The sequence below is a fragment of the Bactrocera neohumeralis genome, chromosome 5 (assembly GCF_024586455.1).
Source record: "Bactrocera neohumeralis isolate Rockhampton chromosome 5, APGP_CSIRO_Bneo_wtdbg2-racon-allhic-juicebox.fasta_v2, whole genome shotgun sequence".
Lineage (NCBI taxonomy): Eukaryota > Metazoa > Arthropoda > Insecta > Diptera > Tephritidae > Bactrocera > Bactrocera neohumeralis.
Window position 1 is genome coordinate 38,610,472 of NC_065922.1, and position 17,408 is coordinate 38,627,879.

The window sequence follows — 17,408 nt, forward strand, 5'->3', positions numbered from 1 at the left end:
CAAAAGGATTTTTCAAAATTCAAATTATTTTCGGAGATATAGGCATTTTTCTGACCCGGCATCCAAACTGGTTCGGCCGGAACTAATCGAACAAAAGACTTTACGCGAAACTTTAAACGCGATTTTCTCAAAACTTAGTCCTTCGGAATGATACCCACGATTTCTCAGGTTCTACTGGACCGATTTACTTGAAATTTTTATAGAGTCTTCTTTATAGGCTTGTGGACTCCTATGGTTGGAACTAGAACCCATCCCCAAATTTTTATTTGTATTATTTTTAAAAATTCGAAATAATCAGAAAAAGTGAACCAAAAATTTTTTTTCCACTTTTCCGTAGTTCCGGCCATTGCGGCATTATTCTAGATAATAATCTTTGTTTTTTGGTTTCAGATAACTAGGAGGGTTGAAATCATGGGTATGGTCACGTGGAAATTTTTAGAGACCCCCCCACTTCGTCAGCTCATAATTTTTGAAATTTTTTACTTTTTTTAGTTTTTAATTATTTTCTGTACTCTTCTAAAATTAACAAATAACTAATAAAAAAATGGATAATAAAAATATTAATTGCCTTTTTTACGACACTTTAAAAATTACCTGAAATTCATGCTTCTAGACCAGAATAACCCCTTAAGTGATTTGAACCTCGACGGTCGGCTTACTCGTTCATACTTATGTATGTAAATAAGTGAATACTCGAGGGTTCGTAAATCATTAATGGGTTACATGGATTTCCTCGGGTAACAAACACCCTTCTTTCAACAATTTTTTTTGCACATAAAAAATGAAATATTTTATTAGAATTTCGAATTGTTACAAACATACACTATTAACAAAGAAATTATAATATTTTTGCAAAAAAATATTTAAACTCGGCCATTACGGCGCCATTTCCGGTGACCTCTCACCCGCGTTGGCAGGATAACTCCTTATCTAAAGTGAATCTCATCATCTAAAGTGAAAAAATTCCACTCTTTATAGTTAAAATTTTTAATTTTATGTAATATGTCATTTTAACTTTGTAAAAGTGAAAAAATACGTCTTTTAGTTAAAACCATAACTTTGTACTTGGGCAAAGAAAAAAAATTGAATACTGGATTTTTGGCAGACATTTTTACAAATAAAGACAATTTCAGTGAAAATTTGACAAAACTTTTTTTAAATAGGTGTAATCAAAAATAAAACATCCTACGACCAAGTCTTAAAGAATTGAACGAAAAAATCATAGTAGACCTTTTTTGTAGAGCATTCAATTTCCCACAAAATCTGAAAAACAAGATATTTTTTCAAGTAGTTAGAAGCGAGATATAAATTTTTCTATCTGATAATAAGAAAAAATAGAAAACTGTATGTAGGAGGACCTTCCCGTTACAATTAAAAACTCATGTTTTGAGAGGCTTTCTTAGAGGTGTCTAGGAACCTATTTTTCCGAGTACGAAACGAAAAAAAAAAAATTTTTTTTTTGAATCACTCTATTGTTTATGTTTTCAGCCGAATTTTTAAGCTACCTCGTATTGTATATCTGTAAAAAAAAGCTTTAAAAATGGCATTTAGAAGTGAGTATTGAATTTTGATACTTGATCTAATTTCAAAGTAATGTGCACATTTGGTCCAGCTGACTGAGTCATAATTAATCGGCTCGAGGAAATAACTTGCAGAGCATATTTTAACATTTCGGTCACTATGAGGAAATTTGGCCACATTCGAACTAAACATAATCATACTTTTAAAGTTCGTTGTTATAAACAGATACATACATACAATATGAGCGTGTCTCTAATTCGTGAAGCATATGCCAAGTTTAAACGGTACGAGTTATCTCTTCATTGCGCTAAACATTACTCTGCTAAACTTTTGGGATCCTTTACCATTTTTATACTCTACGAACACATATGTCTTGTGTGGTAGTTCTTGATTGCGGCATGGTTTAAAATTGTCTTTTTCTTCGTATGTGTTGGAGCATACGTATACTTGTATATATGTACATATGTATGTATGTATATTTATATAAACTTAGATTTACATGCATGTGTTCAGCTCCAACTCTTGCAGGTCCACGATTTAACTTGGGGCCAAATCAACATATTGACCACGTATGCGTTTTCTGACTTGCTTTCTTTCCCTCCATTTTGTCTGTGTGTGTATATGTATGTATGTATGTACAATTTAAGTTGGTTTTTCATGTTGATATACTTTTGCTTCTAAGGATACTAGCAAACGCTTGAATGGGCTTCCTCTCATCTAGTGAGCTTCGCATGAGTGTATGTATTTGTTAGCTTCCACACATGCAATAAATTTATTTACATGTATGCCAAGGTAGAACATACATACATACATATGTACATATGTACTTCCAACGAATGCCGTTTGACTTTGTTGCCTCTAAGTTTTCGTTTTGCAAGTAGTTGTTGGTTGGCTAAGCTTCGTGTTCTATCTCAGCATCTTTCAGAGCAAGATTCAACTCGCAATGTGGTCGTTGCTTAGTGTGGGTATGCAGTTACCATCAAAAAGTATGTTGGGCAGTTGGCACTAGCAACATACATACATACATATGTATGCATGTATGCATGTATTATACAAATACTCGCATGGCGAGCGAAACTGGGCATACCGGCATCAGTTTCGGATATTGGTTTGTAACATTTTGTATTGGAAAGGACAATTGGAACTTTAATATCGAATGCTATCCATTTGTACATGTATATACGCTCGTTTTTATTCGCATACCTATATATTGAAGTGCCTTACACATGTGTATATACATACATATATGTATATTCACATACATTTATATAAAAAGTTTGTACATTATGAAAATAGGATAAACATGAACATTCCGATCCAGTTGTGTGTAGCTAACAGTAGCCTAGAGAGTTGTTTCACCGAAACTCACACATCCATATCCTGCATATACATACATACATTCCATGTGGATGAGAACTCGTGTGTGCACACATACAGACAGTTTTATATTCACTTATAAGAGTTGAGTTGGGGTATTGCTGAGTTCAGGTTGGGGAAGTGGATTTTTAACACCCTTGAAATCATAACGGTGACGAGTCAGAATCAACCAACTAGGGTGGAACAAAGCTTTGGGGCAACCGTCCAGTATAAATAAGTGTAGGAAATTACTTACATACATTTCTCATAAGTATGTATGCATCATTGACCACCAGATTCGATATAACTCCGCCTACAGCTATGCTTGTATTGTTAATGCAACATATGGCAAAATGTTTCCGAATTGTTTTCTATTTTATGCTTGAACGTTTTTTTTTCGAATGGTTATATATTTTACAGATGAAGAAGTGTATAGTATATTTGGGCATAGTGTCTAACGAACCGGTCAGAACATAGCAAAAAAGTATGAATAGTAGTATAAATCGCGCGGAAGAATGATTTTGATATTCTTATTTGGACTTGCCCATTTTCATAATTATTTATTTCAATGACAACCATTCTTACAGGTGATGCCAGATGACTCTGAGTATTATCGCGTGGAGTCTGAAATATTCCTGATAATAATCATACGTACAACGAAGACAACATCGATCGATAATAACCCAATGAACCGTTGAAACTTGGACAATTGTTTTATTTATTTTTTTGCTCTACGTTGCATACCGTAATACAAAAATCTGAAGAAAAGAAAATTAATTCGGATTTCTATAAAATTAAAAAGGGTTGTAATTCTTATAATAGGAAAACCACGAGAATTGACAATCTTCAGAAGAAAAAATTTAACAAACCCAGAACCCAAACAATGGCGAATTGCTTGAATCCAGCTTTAGTCCCACAAGTACAGATTAATTTGACAATACTTGCTTCTTGAATTTGTGGGCTAATACTGACCTCAGTTGGCGTCACAAGTGAGCTTGTAATGTAGTAATATAAATTTCCGAAGTATAAATTGTTCAATTTAATTTCGTCTTTCTTTGTAAAATGCTAGTAACGCAGAGCTAATAAATTTGCATATTACATGTTGCATATACATACATACATATGTAAGTATAGTTTAAATATATTAAAATATGTGTCTGTGCATCTTAGCTTACATATGTGTGTATGTATGTAAGTATGTATATATGGATTGTGCCCATTCTTGATTGATTTATTTTCATACTGCGTCTTATTTTAAATGAATAATTATGAAATGAGATTTTGCGTCCATCCGGCCGCACCCACACCTACACAGCAAATCAACAAACGAAGTGATCATAACAATATACACAATCGCATAAAATGCCGCAACCATTGCACATACCCAAAGAATTGCGTTGCCACACCGATCTGGGTTTGCCTCATCATTGATGCTGAGGCCCTCCTTTTTTGGCCTGACAAAGGGCTAGTCTTGGCGCGCGTGTCACGCTACATACTCGCCTTTGCAGCGAGTACAAGTAGGTAGAGGTAGATACGACAAACGTACTCGTGCTAGTTAAATATGTTCATATAGAGTTTGTAGGCTTTTGTTGTGCTCTATTGAACGATCACCGTGCAAACGAACTGCAAGTGATCATCACCAGCCAATTTTGCTTCCTGCCTACGTCTTTCTCTTGTCCTCGGAAAAGTGACGCTATGATTATCTTCAGCTACAAACAGACTTGTGGTTAAGTCTGTCACGGGCTCGGCCGGACTTCCAACGCGTGCTGAAGACTGATTGCGGGACCATCTCCAAAGCTGTTGCGTGGGTTGGATTTTAAATCTTTTAGATCGTGCTTTGTATCTGTCTGTTTCGTTTTTTGATTTGCAGTTTTCGGTCCGATACCAATGTACACACACACAGACGTACAATAAACAAGCATGCACGTACGAAAACATACATACATATGTACATATTTATATATTTAGTTATAAGCGAATCGATACAGATATTTAGGTATTCCTGCGATTATAAGCAGTACTGTAATTGTTTTAATTCAGTTTCATAAGTGTCGTTAAATTAAAGGCATTTCCAAGATTATTGAAATTTCATAATACAAAAACCGTCTGACTTTACATGCATTAGTACTCTATATAAATAATAGTTGAAGAATGGTATTTAATTCCCGACATGAATGAAAGTGGATAATAAATCTGGATGTATTAAAGAATCTATTCCATTGAAGAAATACCCACAGATGCCGGTTGTTGGAAAGCGGGTTTGATTCCAGCTCCTGAGTAATGGTAATACACACCTCAATCCACAACACCAACTTCTTCTTCTTCTTTACTGGCGTAGAAACCGCTTACGCGGTTATAGCCGAGTTGACAACAGCGCGCCAGTCGTTTCTTCATTTCGCAAGTTGGCGCCAATTGGAAGTTCCAAGCGAAGCCAGGTCCTTCTCCACCTGGTCTTTCCAACGGAGTGGAGGTCTTCCTCTTCCTCTGCTTCCCCGGCGGGTACTGCGTAGAATACTTTCAGAGCTGGAGTATTTTCGTCCATTCGGACGACATGACCTAGCCAGCGTAGTCATTGTCTTTTAATTCGCTCATATCTCATACAGCTCATCGTGCCATAATCACCATAAATCTTCCGCAGAACCTTTCTCTCGAAAACTTGTAACGTCGACTCATCAGATGTTGTCATCGTCCATGCCTCTGCACCATTTATCAGGAGGGGAATAGCGAGTCATTTAAAGAGTTTGGTTTTCGTTCGTCGAGAGAGGACTTTATTTCTCAGTTGCCTACTCAGTCCGAAGTAGCACCTGTTGGCAAGAGTTATCCTGCGTTGAATTTCGAGGCTGACGTTAATGTTGGTGTTGATACTGGTTCCAAGATATACGAAATTAACTACGACTTCGAAGTTATGACTGTCAACAGTGACGTGGGAGCATAGTCGCGTGCGGTAAGACTATTTGTTTGATGACAGGAGGTACTTCGTCTTGTCCTCGTTCAACACCAGACTCATTTGCTTTGCTGCCTTATCTATTCTGTAGAAAGTAGAGCTAACGGCGCGGTTGTTAAGGCCAATGATATCAATATTACAGGATACGCCAGCAGCTGTACACTCTTATAGAATATGGTACCTTCTCTGCTTGGTTCTGCAGCTCGAATTATTTTCTCCAGCAGCAGATTGAAGAAGTCGCACGATAGGGAGTCGCCTTGTCTGAAACATCGTTTGGTATCGAACGGCTCGGAGAGGTCCTTCCCGATACTGACGGAGCTTTTCGTGTTGCTCAACGTCAGTTTACACAGCCATATTAGTTTTGCGGGGATACCAAATTCAGACATCGCGGCATAAAGGCAGCTGCTTTTCGTGCTGTCGAAAGCAGCTTTGAAATCGACGAAGAGGTGGTGTGTGTCGATTCTTCTTTCACGGGTCTTTTCCAAGATTTGGCGCTTGGTGAATATCTGGTCGGTTGTTGATTCGCCAGGTCTAAAGCCACACTGATAAGGTCCAATCAGTTTGTTGACGGTGGACTTTAATCTTTCAACAAAAACAGAAAATATGCGATGTTAAATCCCACGGTTTTGAAATTGGGCAGAGCACACTATGACAACAAAAATAGAAAATAATTTAGATGGTTTTGAAAACCCAGTTGAAGGGGTGGGCTTGCCTCATAAATATACTCTGCCCATTAACTTACTTCCGTATTCGTTTATATTTCATTTTAAACAATTAAGGACTAATTAGCTATGTAAATTAGAGCAAATATAGTAATCGGTTTGTAATTTTTTTATATATTTATATTTCCAATTAAAATAAAATGGATTTCAATCAATTCTCAATTTTTGCTCAGACCTGAGCCGTTGACAAAATTTGACGCCAGAAAGATTACCACATTACAAACACAAAGTGTATGTAGGAAATTTCGCGGAAAGTAGATTATTACAGTTATTTTAAGTATATAGATAAGTATATACATATGCATGAATACTACGCTTTAAAAATTCTCAGCTCAAGCTTTCACACCTTCATACCTCATTTGTCGAAATTTGTACTTGTACTCGTGCTGCTGCGAAAGACTGCAAATAGCCACCACGAAGCAACCCCTTTGTGGAACTATGCAATAGAACATCTCGACAACGTTTCGCTTACAACGCTTGCAATCGCTTTACAACAAAATATTCCGTGCTTTTGAATTTTTACAGTGTATATGCAGGCATACAAATATATGTAAGTATATTGTGAACAAATGTATGTGTATTTGTCATTATACAAAGTTATTATGGTCGTATATAAGTGAAGGAGTAGTTTTACAGACGTTCTCCCACTCGGCGGCGCTAAGCTTCAAAGCGTGGATGGGGTGAGAAAATATTTCCAGTTGAAAGTGAAAATTGCAACACTAAAAGAATCCGCGAATAAACTTTTTACGCAAGTTCATGATTCTCTTTTGATTGTATATACGTACTACATATGTACGTATGTACAAGACATACAAATGTACAGGTATGTACGCATATTTTGATATATAACCGTGAAAATAGACGTCGGGCTATGGCACGTGGTTATACATACATACATATGTACTTACATATAACAATATAAACTAATTTGTTTGCAGATTTTTGCTTGATTGTAGAATTCACTTGTGTACTTGTACGTGTTCTTTTTTTTAAGACTATTTACAAGTTAAATACTACATCAATAGTGTAATGTAACTTTACCATAAGATATTCTCCGCAAAATCAAATGAGCATCAATTGGATATATGACTTAACTTTAATATAACAGTGGTTTTCAAATTGCTGCACTGACAACTTCCGATAAATAACGTCTGCATTCAAATTAACCGTTACATATGAACATACCGTTAAGGGGGTACTCTCATGTGAACGCATACATTTTACCACTTTTTAGGAAATTTTTTTTTTATGCGACAACAAAATTCAATAATTTTAATTTTTTAATATATTTTTATTTGTATTTTGAAATGTACAAAAAAAAAATTTTTTTTCGTTTTTTACATTTTTAATATATTTTTTTTTGTAATCAAAGTAGTCCACAACAAAAAAAGTAGTTCACTGGTCATGGTGATAGCGGCTGTTCATGTTGTCTAAAATAAAAAAATCTAATGGATAATAGTAGTTCTGCGGCTATCGTCCCTACTAAATAAAATCAATTTCATTAAAAAAAACTTCAAAAAATTCACGAAAATCTTGTTTTTTTCGTTTAAAATCGTTAAAAAAATATGAAAATATTTTCGAAAATAAACAATTCTGGTAGGGACGATAACTATAAATGAGTAGAAGAACATATGTAAATTTTAAAGCAATCGGTTGAATACTTTTTTTAGGACCATGACAGTTTCAGAAAATGATGATTCGAGAAAAATGCGTTTAAAGTTTCAAGAGCTGCAGACTTGTCATGGCGCCTGGTAGACAGTCGTTTACGACACGTCGGCGACTATGAGCTGTAACTTATCAAATACTATGAATTTCGGTCTGAATTTTTCACAGCATGTTTTCAATAGGTTTTACTGTCAAAATATAAAAAAAAATCGATTTTCGAAGTGATTACATGAGAATACCCCCTTAACCGTTACATATGTTCATATGTAAACACATTAAGTCCAGTTTTCTCAATGTCTGGTTAGCAACCAACCGTTAGATAAGTTTTGGTTAACTTTACCGGAAGAAAGAGTCTTGGCTGAGTTAACCAGAACTTATCAGAGACATAGGTTGTAAGCCAGACATTGAAAAAACGTCCTTTAGATTTATAATTGCTTTGTTTTTGTTGTTTTTCTTATTGAACGATATTTCTACAGATAATTTGATACCACTTCCTACTAACTCCATTATTTTTAATTGAAAATGCACTCACCTAAGTTAGGTATGAAAAATTTTCTGAGACAAACGTTAATCGCTTTGTGAATTACATTTTATTTAAACAATAAAAGATTTAGAATTTAGTTATAAACATTCAAGCTAAAACCTATATACATACATACACATGTAAATGAATATATGGCACATACTTATATAAATAGTAAATAATTAATAATAATAAAATTGAACATAAAAAATATGTGTTTAAAACAAGTTGTGAACTTATAAATTATTACAATTTTCTTCATATAAATGCTGTTTACAACAAATAAATTCTCCATATTTACGCTTTCTGGTTCTTGTGGGATAAGGGTTTAATTCTCGTGATTTTAAATTTTACACCAAATCTCGATACTTGTGGTATTTTAATTGTATGAATTTGTATGGAGCTTCGGTAGGAGTGGATTAGCAAATAGTCTTCTATGATTTAGCGCGTACATATGGGATATGAGGCGTACGTTGCGGTAGCTTGAAATAAAATAATGTGTAAACAAAAAGGTTGTACCCAGCTGCACAGCAAAAACATATACTAAACTTTAACAAAAGGGATGCTTAAAACAAAGGAAAGTAAAAAACAATCGCATCCTAACACTCGTGAATGCAGTTGTTGACTTGCTGCTGGGTTGCTAGCCCAGCGAGCCACCGCGTCGCCGCAGCGGAAGTAATTCCCTTTGCGCTATTGTGGCTGATTATGCTGCCAGAAGCAGAAGCCGCCACCATTCCCACCACCACTGGGGGTATTGCGGATAATGCCGGGGTGGAGAGCAGGCTGCGAATGGATGTCATCCTTGCCCATTATTGCATCGTCATATCAAACTGTGTGCATATTTGTGAATATTACGTATCATGTATTATGACAAATACATACATACATACATACATACATATGTACTTAATCTGTATGCTTGCAAATGTGAACATATTGAAACTCATACAAGTTTTTCTTCAAATATACGCTTTATGTTTTTTGTAGGAAAAAACTAAATTAAATTGAAAATGTCTCTCCCGGTGAGTTTTTTATGTCAACTCTTTCGTTTCTCGCATATACATACATACATATTTGGCTTTGTCCATTTATACCCGTATGCAACCGTCAGGATCGTACCGCCAAAATCTTTACTTTTGCTGACTGCTGACTGTTGGCTTAGTTTGATTGTCGTCGGCCAGTTGGATTCACTTTGGTGCATGTTGTACTGTTGGTGTGCTTTTCAGGCTAGCATTTTTCGTAATGTTTTTTATTTATCGCACAATGCATTTACCCATACCAATCTTCACAGTGCTTAATATTTAAATATACACACACACCGGCGTATTTCGGATGAATCAATATGCATACATACTATGTACATACATATGTATGTAGTGTTGTATGTGAATAAGCGTGAACACCTAGGTTGAAATGTGTGCTTGAATGTGGTGGGAGTGCTTAGCATCCTTCTCAGTCACTGGCTGTGGTTGTTATGAGTCGTGTTGTTATTTTTTACAAACAATTAGAACATTTTCCAGCTGTTGGCAATTTCCAAAGCAACCTTGGGTCAATAGCTACAATCATTTCATTGCTGTTTTTATCCTTGCGGCTTTGCGCAGTGTTATTCTTAATCAATAAACAGCCGAGTTTCCATGGTGATATCCTTATTGAATGGAAATAAATTTTCAGGACTCAAAATATTAATACACGCTAATGACCACGGTTTGGTCGATAATCAAATTAAATTTGTAATTTCTTGTCAATACAAATTTATATGTACATATGTAGACATAAATGTGCTTATATTATAGACTGACATACATTTCGATTCCAAATTTTTGCATGTATGTAAGCACATATCATTGAAATTTCATATGTAATAGTATAATATTTAAGCCGAATCAGCTGTAAGTCCATTTTGCCTTTATTAGGATAAGACAGTTGGGGACCGTGCGGTACACTCTTATACTATATGTGACCTGGTCTACGAAAAGGGAGCTAACGTGCGAAAACTAGTTTTCTGGGAAACACCGTTATCTCGTTGTTTCTCCGTTCACCGTTATTTCTCGTTATCTCATTAATTTTGACACCTAAGCCCCCTTTCCGTAGACCAGGTCACATATAATCAAAATTTTTAGTTGTAATTATGACTTGCACAGTCGTTGGTTCATTTCTAAATTGATGCAAAATCTTTACTAAAACCATCATTTTTACCACGCACCTCATCATTAAGTATCATTATTTAAACTTTATTATTTTAAATTTTAAAATTATTAGTTATAGTTATAGTTATAAATGCAAAACGTGTTTAGATATTTCTGAAACGATGTTCAATATCAATTTCGAATTTTTACCTAAATCTGCACTGTAAAATACCCTTAAACACAAAACATTTTACTTGTTTTATCACTAAAATAAATACATATGTATACACCAACAAGATAAAAAAAAGGTATGTTCACGTATGTCCTTTTTCAAGATTATTTAGTTATGTAATTAATAGATTTTAAAATTATTTCATTGATTTATTTTTACCAAAGTAAATTAGCACATGATTAAAAATGAATCGAAAAAATTTAAGGTTATGGTTCAAAGTCCATTTTTTTGAAACTTGTAGATTCAAACCTAGTTAAGGCAACCGGTATTGCACGAAACATTATATTCAAAGATTCGGTCTAAATACCGATTTTATATCATTATAATTTGCATTATTCCATACAAGAAGTGCATTTCGCACTTCCCATTTTCTTAGTCTCTCGAAAGTTATGTTTACTAAGATTCGCGCTAACAAGAACGGCTGCAAGAAGCAAAAGACATACATACAAAGGAGCGTTCGACAAAGTAATAATTTGTTTCAACTTGTGTGAATGTTTTAAAATGTTTTGTTCAAGCATGTTTAGTCAATACGAATTTTATTTTATACACTTTAGCTTCTGGAATATTGTTTATCTTATAAACATATTCAGTGGCGTAGCTACAACTTCGGGCGCCCGGGGCCAAGGATGTTCTGCCGCCCCCTTTATCTACCTACCTACAAGTTTCATGAGGTGGTTCGAACAAAAGTGAATTTTTATAAAATATATCCGATATTAAGTATATAAAATTTAGGAACGCCACGCAAATTCTGAAGTTCCAAAATTCTAACAATACGGTTTTTGAGGAAATTGATAGTAAGTTTACAAGACATCTTATTAAAGGCCATAGAAAAAAATCATTTTTGCCCTATATATTGTACACTTTTGACACAATTTGCAGGAATTTTTGCCCGAATTAAAGTTTTTAAATACCATTTTGCCGCCCCCAAGAAGTTGCGCCCGGAGCGACGGCCCTCTTCGCCCCCCCTAGCTACGCCACTGAACATATTAAATCACAACAATAGAAATAAAGGATTTCGAACACCAAGAAATACTAAATTTAAAGTGAGAATATTTTAAATTCCACCAACAAATCGCTTAACAACGTTTCAACAGCTAAATTTTTGACACACAGAACGGATGATTTTTAAAGAAGTAAGTAATTTTTTGGTACATACATACATATGTATGTACATAGATCGTTTTGGATATTTCGACACTTTTTGGTAGTTAACACTTTCACAACACCGTTTCCGATATTAATTTTCATTTGTGTGTCGGTATGTTAACATGTTTTATTGGAACGTACAAAAGCAATCAAAGAATAACACAACCTGATAAGACGTTCAATTAAATGGACAAGTGCGTTCAGAAGACAAGAATTAATAGAGGAACATAATAATTATTTTCGAAACCTGGGCCACCACACAATAAACTGCCGTAAGGTAAATAGCATAGGTGTATAAGTATTTCTACTTGTGTATGTATGTATGTATATAAAAATATATACATATATATTTTTTTTTATTTTTTAATATTTTTTATTATTATTATTATTTTTTTTAATATTTTTTTATTATTATTATTATTTTTTTTTTAATTCAAATATATATATATTATTTGAATGAATATATATATTTGAATATCAATGCGAGCCCATATATACTTATATATATACATATGTATGTTAAGATATGTTAAAGATCTCACATAACTATATTACTAGGCTTGCACTTCCTTTGCTGCTTTAGTCGTTGAAACAAGGTTTGAAAGAACCTTTACTACTTTTAAAATTTAAAATTAAATTGTGAGAATTCGTAAGTTTGTATAAAAATAAAAACTGACTGCACTCAATAATCTATTCCTCAACCTTAACTGCGGAATTCATACTTGTAACTACTTTCAGAAATCGTCATACATGTTTTGAAACTAAAATGAAAAGAGCAATGCTAGCTTTAAGCGTATGATATTAATTGGTCTTCCGTCGGTATAACGAATATTTCATAATTTTTGGGAAATCGCATACATGTTTTCGGATTCAGCATAATAATTCTGAAATAAGTCTTTGATTTTGAGCACTATTTATTAACTAATATTCGGAACTTTTTAGACTTCAAGATATAGAGGTTAATGGGCACATAAGGATATCGAACAAAGTAGTCAAATTATATACATATGTACATACTATGTATTAGTAGATCCGGCCGCGAGTTGCCATGGCTTATCACAGTCCAAATACTACTATAAGAAAACTATTCAATGCAGTAAAATATTATATACGAACAAAACGAAAACGTTCTTGGCTTCATAAAGATCCATAAAGATCCAAGACATTATATTAGTGATTTGATTTTGAAACTGATTTGTTAATAGAAAAAAATTATGAATTTTCCATTTTGCATTTTATTCAATACATTTTTTACTTTTAACATAAATCAGATATTCTAGACTATCCTTTCTTTGAAGTTGTATCAAACTGGAAGTGACAGTGTGCTAAATTTCACTAAAATCGTTTAAGTAGTTTAGGTCTAAACTTGATACGTAAGCTGTGCATTAGGAAATTACAACAACACAAGTAAAAAAAAACAGTCCCTACATGGTACAAAATGAAGTGCATACTTACATACGAGAATTACTGAAAGATACATATGTATGTATGTATGTATATGATAAGCAATGCCCGTGATAAATATTGATAAGTAGTGAACATTTCAGAAAGTATATATATATTTACTCAATAAACACCTTCAAATTTTCTACTAAAATTGTTAACCATGCCTTAATTTGTCTGTAGTTTTGTTTGTTCGTATGTATGTATACATTTATCTTGTGCATTTTATGAATTTACTGATGTGATTTTTTATTTGAACCCTTGCCGACTGCTTTCAATACTTCATAAAGTATGTTATCATATGTACATATGTATGTATGTGAACTGGAAACGGGCGCTGGCTTATTTACAAAAAAAAAATAAAAAAAAAAATAAAAAAAAAACATTAGAACATAATTAGATAATATTTTGCATGTAATGAGATTTTTCGTGCACTTGTAGACATATTCAGATACTTTCCTTTGCTATAAGATTTATTTTCAAGATAAAAAATATTCTAAAAATTTAAATATAAAATATTGCTCTGATATGTAGAGTACATATTTATGAATTTATATACTCTTATATACATACAAATATTATATATGTAAGTATATTTAAGTGTTTATGTATGCATTATTACTTGTTTGTTGGAATGTTTATAAGTGAGAAATTCTTATGTAAATAAATGATAACATTTATTGTATTGTGACAATTATACTATAGCAATTACTTTTTGCAAAATCTTATCGCTACAAAATTACCAGGTACAATAATGACCTGGCATTATAATTTTTGGTTAACATTTATATTTTTCCAGAATATGTGTGCCCACTGAAGATTGAGAGTATTCATACTTGGATTAACGGTGCTGATAATAAAGACTCATTAATTTAAAATTTCATGAAAGAAATTAAGTAAATTGTTCAATGGATCGGTCGCACTGTTTTATAAATTCCAACAATTAATAACCAAAAATAAAAAGTCTTTTGACAAGTTCGAACTCTTATGTGAGAAGCAACATCTCTTAAATTGAAAAACTTTTTATTTTTATTCAATTAATTAATTCATCCAAGAATACCTATATACTTTTTCAACAATCAACTTTACATAACAAAAACCATGAGCGTTTAAACGGATATTTTGTTGAACTAATTAGAAAAATGTTATGAGACTCATCTCACCAGGATAAAGCGTGAAAAGTATAGTAGAGCAAGTCTCACAGTTGTTATTCACTCACCTTGAGCAATTCTGACGGCGGGCATTTTAATTCTCATCTTTCCTGAGTTAAAAATTAGTAGGGTTTATTGAAGCCTGGCGATGAGTTTATCCACATCAAGAGGCACTCCGACCGCGGCTACAATATTTTAGTTTATCCGGTGCGTTGCGTGTTTAAGCCACATACGCACGATGTGATATGTAAATATATTAAAAGGATTCAGTCTAAAATATTAACTATGTGCCACGTTAATTTCATTCGTCGACCTTTGTTGGACCGATCCAAACGCGGATTTCACACAACAACACTTGGCTTTTAGGTTTTCGCAATAAAGAGCTCATTTATATATTTTTAAAAATATATTTTGAGAATTCAACGTACCCACAGTGTTAATATTTTGATTTTCGTTGGAAACATGCACTTGTTCAGCTTTATGTACATATGCACTGTATACTTGTATGTAAATAATCACAATACTTTTTTTTTAATATTTCTAATTAACGATAGGAACCTTATACACTTTTTCTTAAACAAAATATAACAAATGCAATTTGTCTTATATACATAGGTTTGTCGGCATTTGCGGAATGTTACTGCAGCTGTGGAAACTCCATTTCTATTTAAAATTTTCGCTACTTTTTTGTTATTGTAATTCTGTATCAACGCGCATTAATTTATATATGTGTGTGTGCTTTCATTCTATGTATTTATTGAGGGTTTGGTATGTTGTTAATTTTATTGTATTTGTCACACTTTTACGCGTTCACCTATTCTAATTCGACAATTCGATTCCAATTAGAATATTTCCCAGAACACTTGTAAGGGAGCGAACGAGCGAGAGAGTTAAATAAAACAGTTACCGGTCACTGGTTGTTAATGTTGGAGAGAACACTACTACAAACTCGTATGCCTTTCGCTTTTGCACTTCCTGCGTGCAAGTGCGAGTATGAGTGCGTCCTTGCGCGCCGATGTCCTGCGACTGACTGTGGCCACATACATTGGGATAATTCAATTTTATCTAACGGTTTTTACACTTTGATGCCAATTTGAAAATTTGATTTTGGTTTATTGGTTACGTTGTTTGTGTCGTCGACTACGGCGGCGGTAACGGCGCCCGTATGCTGGCGGCTGGAGGTGGCGTTGGTGGTGAAGTCGACTTTAGCACTGATGGAAGGTATGCAGCCAACTCTACTGCATTAGCGACGGGAATGGATAAGCAGCTGATTGACGAGGCTGTCTCTCAGTTAGTTAGATGCGGCGGGATAGGGGTGGCATGTTATTTACCGCCACACTCTCACATAGGAAGGCCTCTGTGCTCATATGTTTGTACGTATCCATGTGTACAGTAGTTCAAAGATATGTATGTATTTATACATACATACTTACATACATAAACAAATGCGTGTATTTCTACTCTTAGTGGGTGGATTCATATCACTACTCTGTCGCACCACTAACTTGTCCGAATGCCGCCTCTCTGCGTCCGTTTCACATGCGGTGTCTAATCTGTTTGTTTATTTCCGCCGCTAAAGTTATTAGAAGCGTTTATTCACAACTGGACAAAGGAATAACTGATAACTGTATAAACATTTCCGATACAGGTAGATAAATGCTCGGATAGTTCCCGCGGCGGCTTTACAGCGCAACTTGTTTATTTACGTTTTTGTTTTTAATTTTTAATGCGACACTTGACTTGTTTGTTAAGTTCAATTTGTATGCATAACTCATTGGAAATTGGCCGTAGGTATGTGGAACAACTGAGGCAACACTTATTCACTGATAACAAACCTTTTTTGATTTGTACGTATAAATGTGTATATGAGAGTAACATCGAAATACACGTTATTGCAAAAGTACACAAATATATAAAAAAAACACCACTATTCATAAACTATTTTGCAAGAAAGCACGTCCTCACAACGCGACAGTCCGTGTGCGTCTAACTAATAAACTCACATTAGTCGCATCCGTCCATTTACCATTTACCATTCATACGGCTACTGGCTCTGTCATTCTGTCGCGCTTGGCTTTCTTTGTTAGTTTTAGCTTTGCTCACTTCTCCTCCATCGTTGACTAGCCAACCGGCCGACCTTTCAGCTCGGTTGAAATCGACTTGACTCGAAAGTCGCCACTCGCCACTCACGAGTTAAATAATAACATACAAACAGCCAAAAATACATACATTTGTATGCATATATGTATGAATGTAGATATGTATGTACGTAGGGCTGGCTGACTGCTGGCCTTACTTGCTTGCTCACTCGCGCTCACCACAAACACCGTGATAAAGTGGCGCGGCGGCGTCAACAACTGTGTTGTGTTGGTGGAGATGGTGACGGTTACGGTGACGGTGGCGATGACGACAACTACGACTACGGCGTCGACGACAACGACAACGACAACGACCACGGCAACGATGCCTATAACAACGGAGTTGGTAAAAGCACCTTGGGCAGCAGCAAAGGCAGCAACAGGGGTTTCTCATGAGCACACTTGTGTTTCGTTTCGGTAACATTGGAGTAAGATGCGAAG

The 17,408-nt window shown here is 34.5% G+C and overlaps 1 protein-coding gene across 1 annotated transcript in view; it reads right to left on the reverse strand.

Annotated features, from left to right (window-relative positions):
- The window catches only part of LOC126758235 (B-cell lymphoma/leukemia 11A), a 59,500-nt gene extending 42,655 nt beyond the window's left edge, over positions 1-16,845 (reverse strand). The window contains exon 1 of the mRNA XM_050472366.1: positions 14,898-16,845. Coding sequence (XP_050328323.1) covers positions 14,898-14,934 — 37 coding nt within the window. The 5' untranslated portion in view covers positions 14,935-16,845. The remainder of the gene's footprint in view (positions 1-14,897) is intronic.
- Positions 16,846-17,408: the final 563 nt, after the last annotated feature.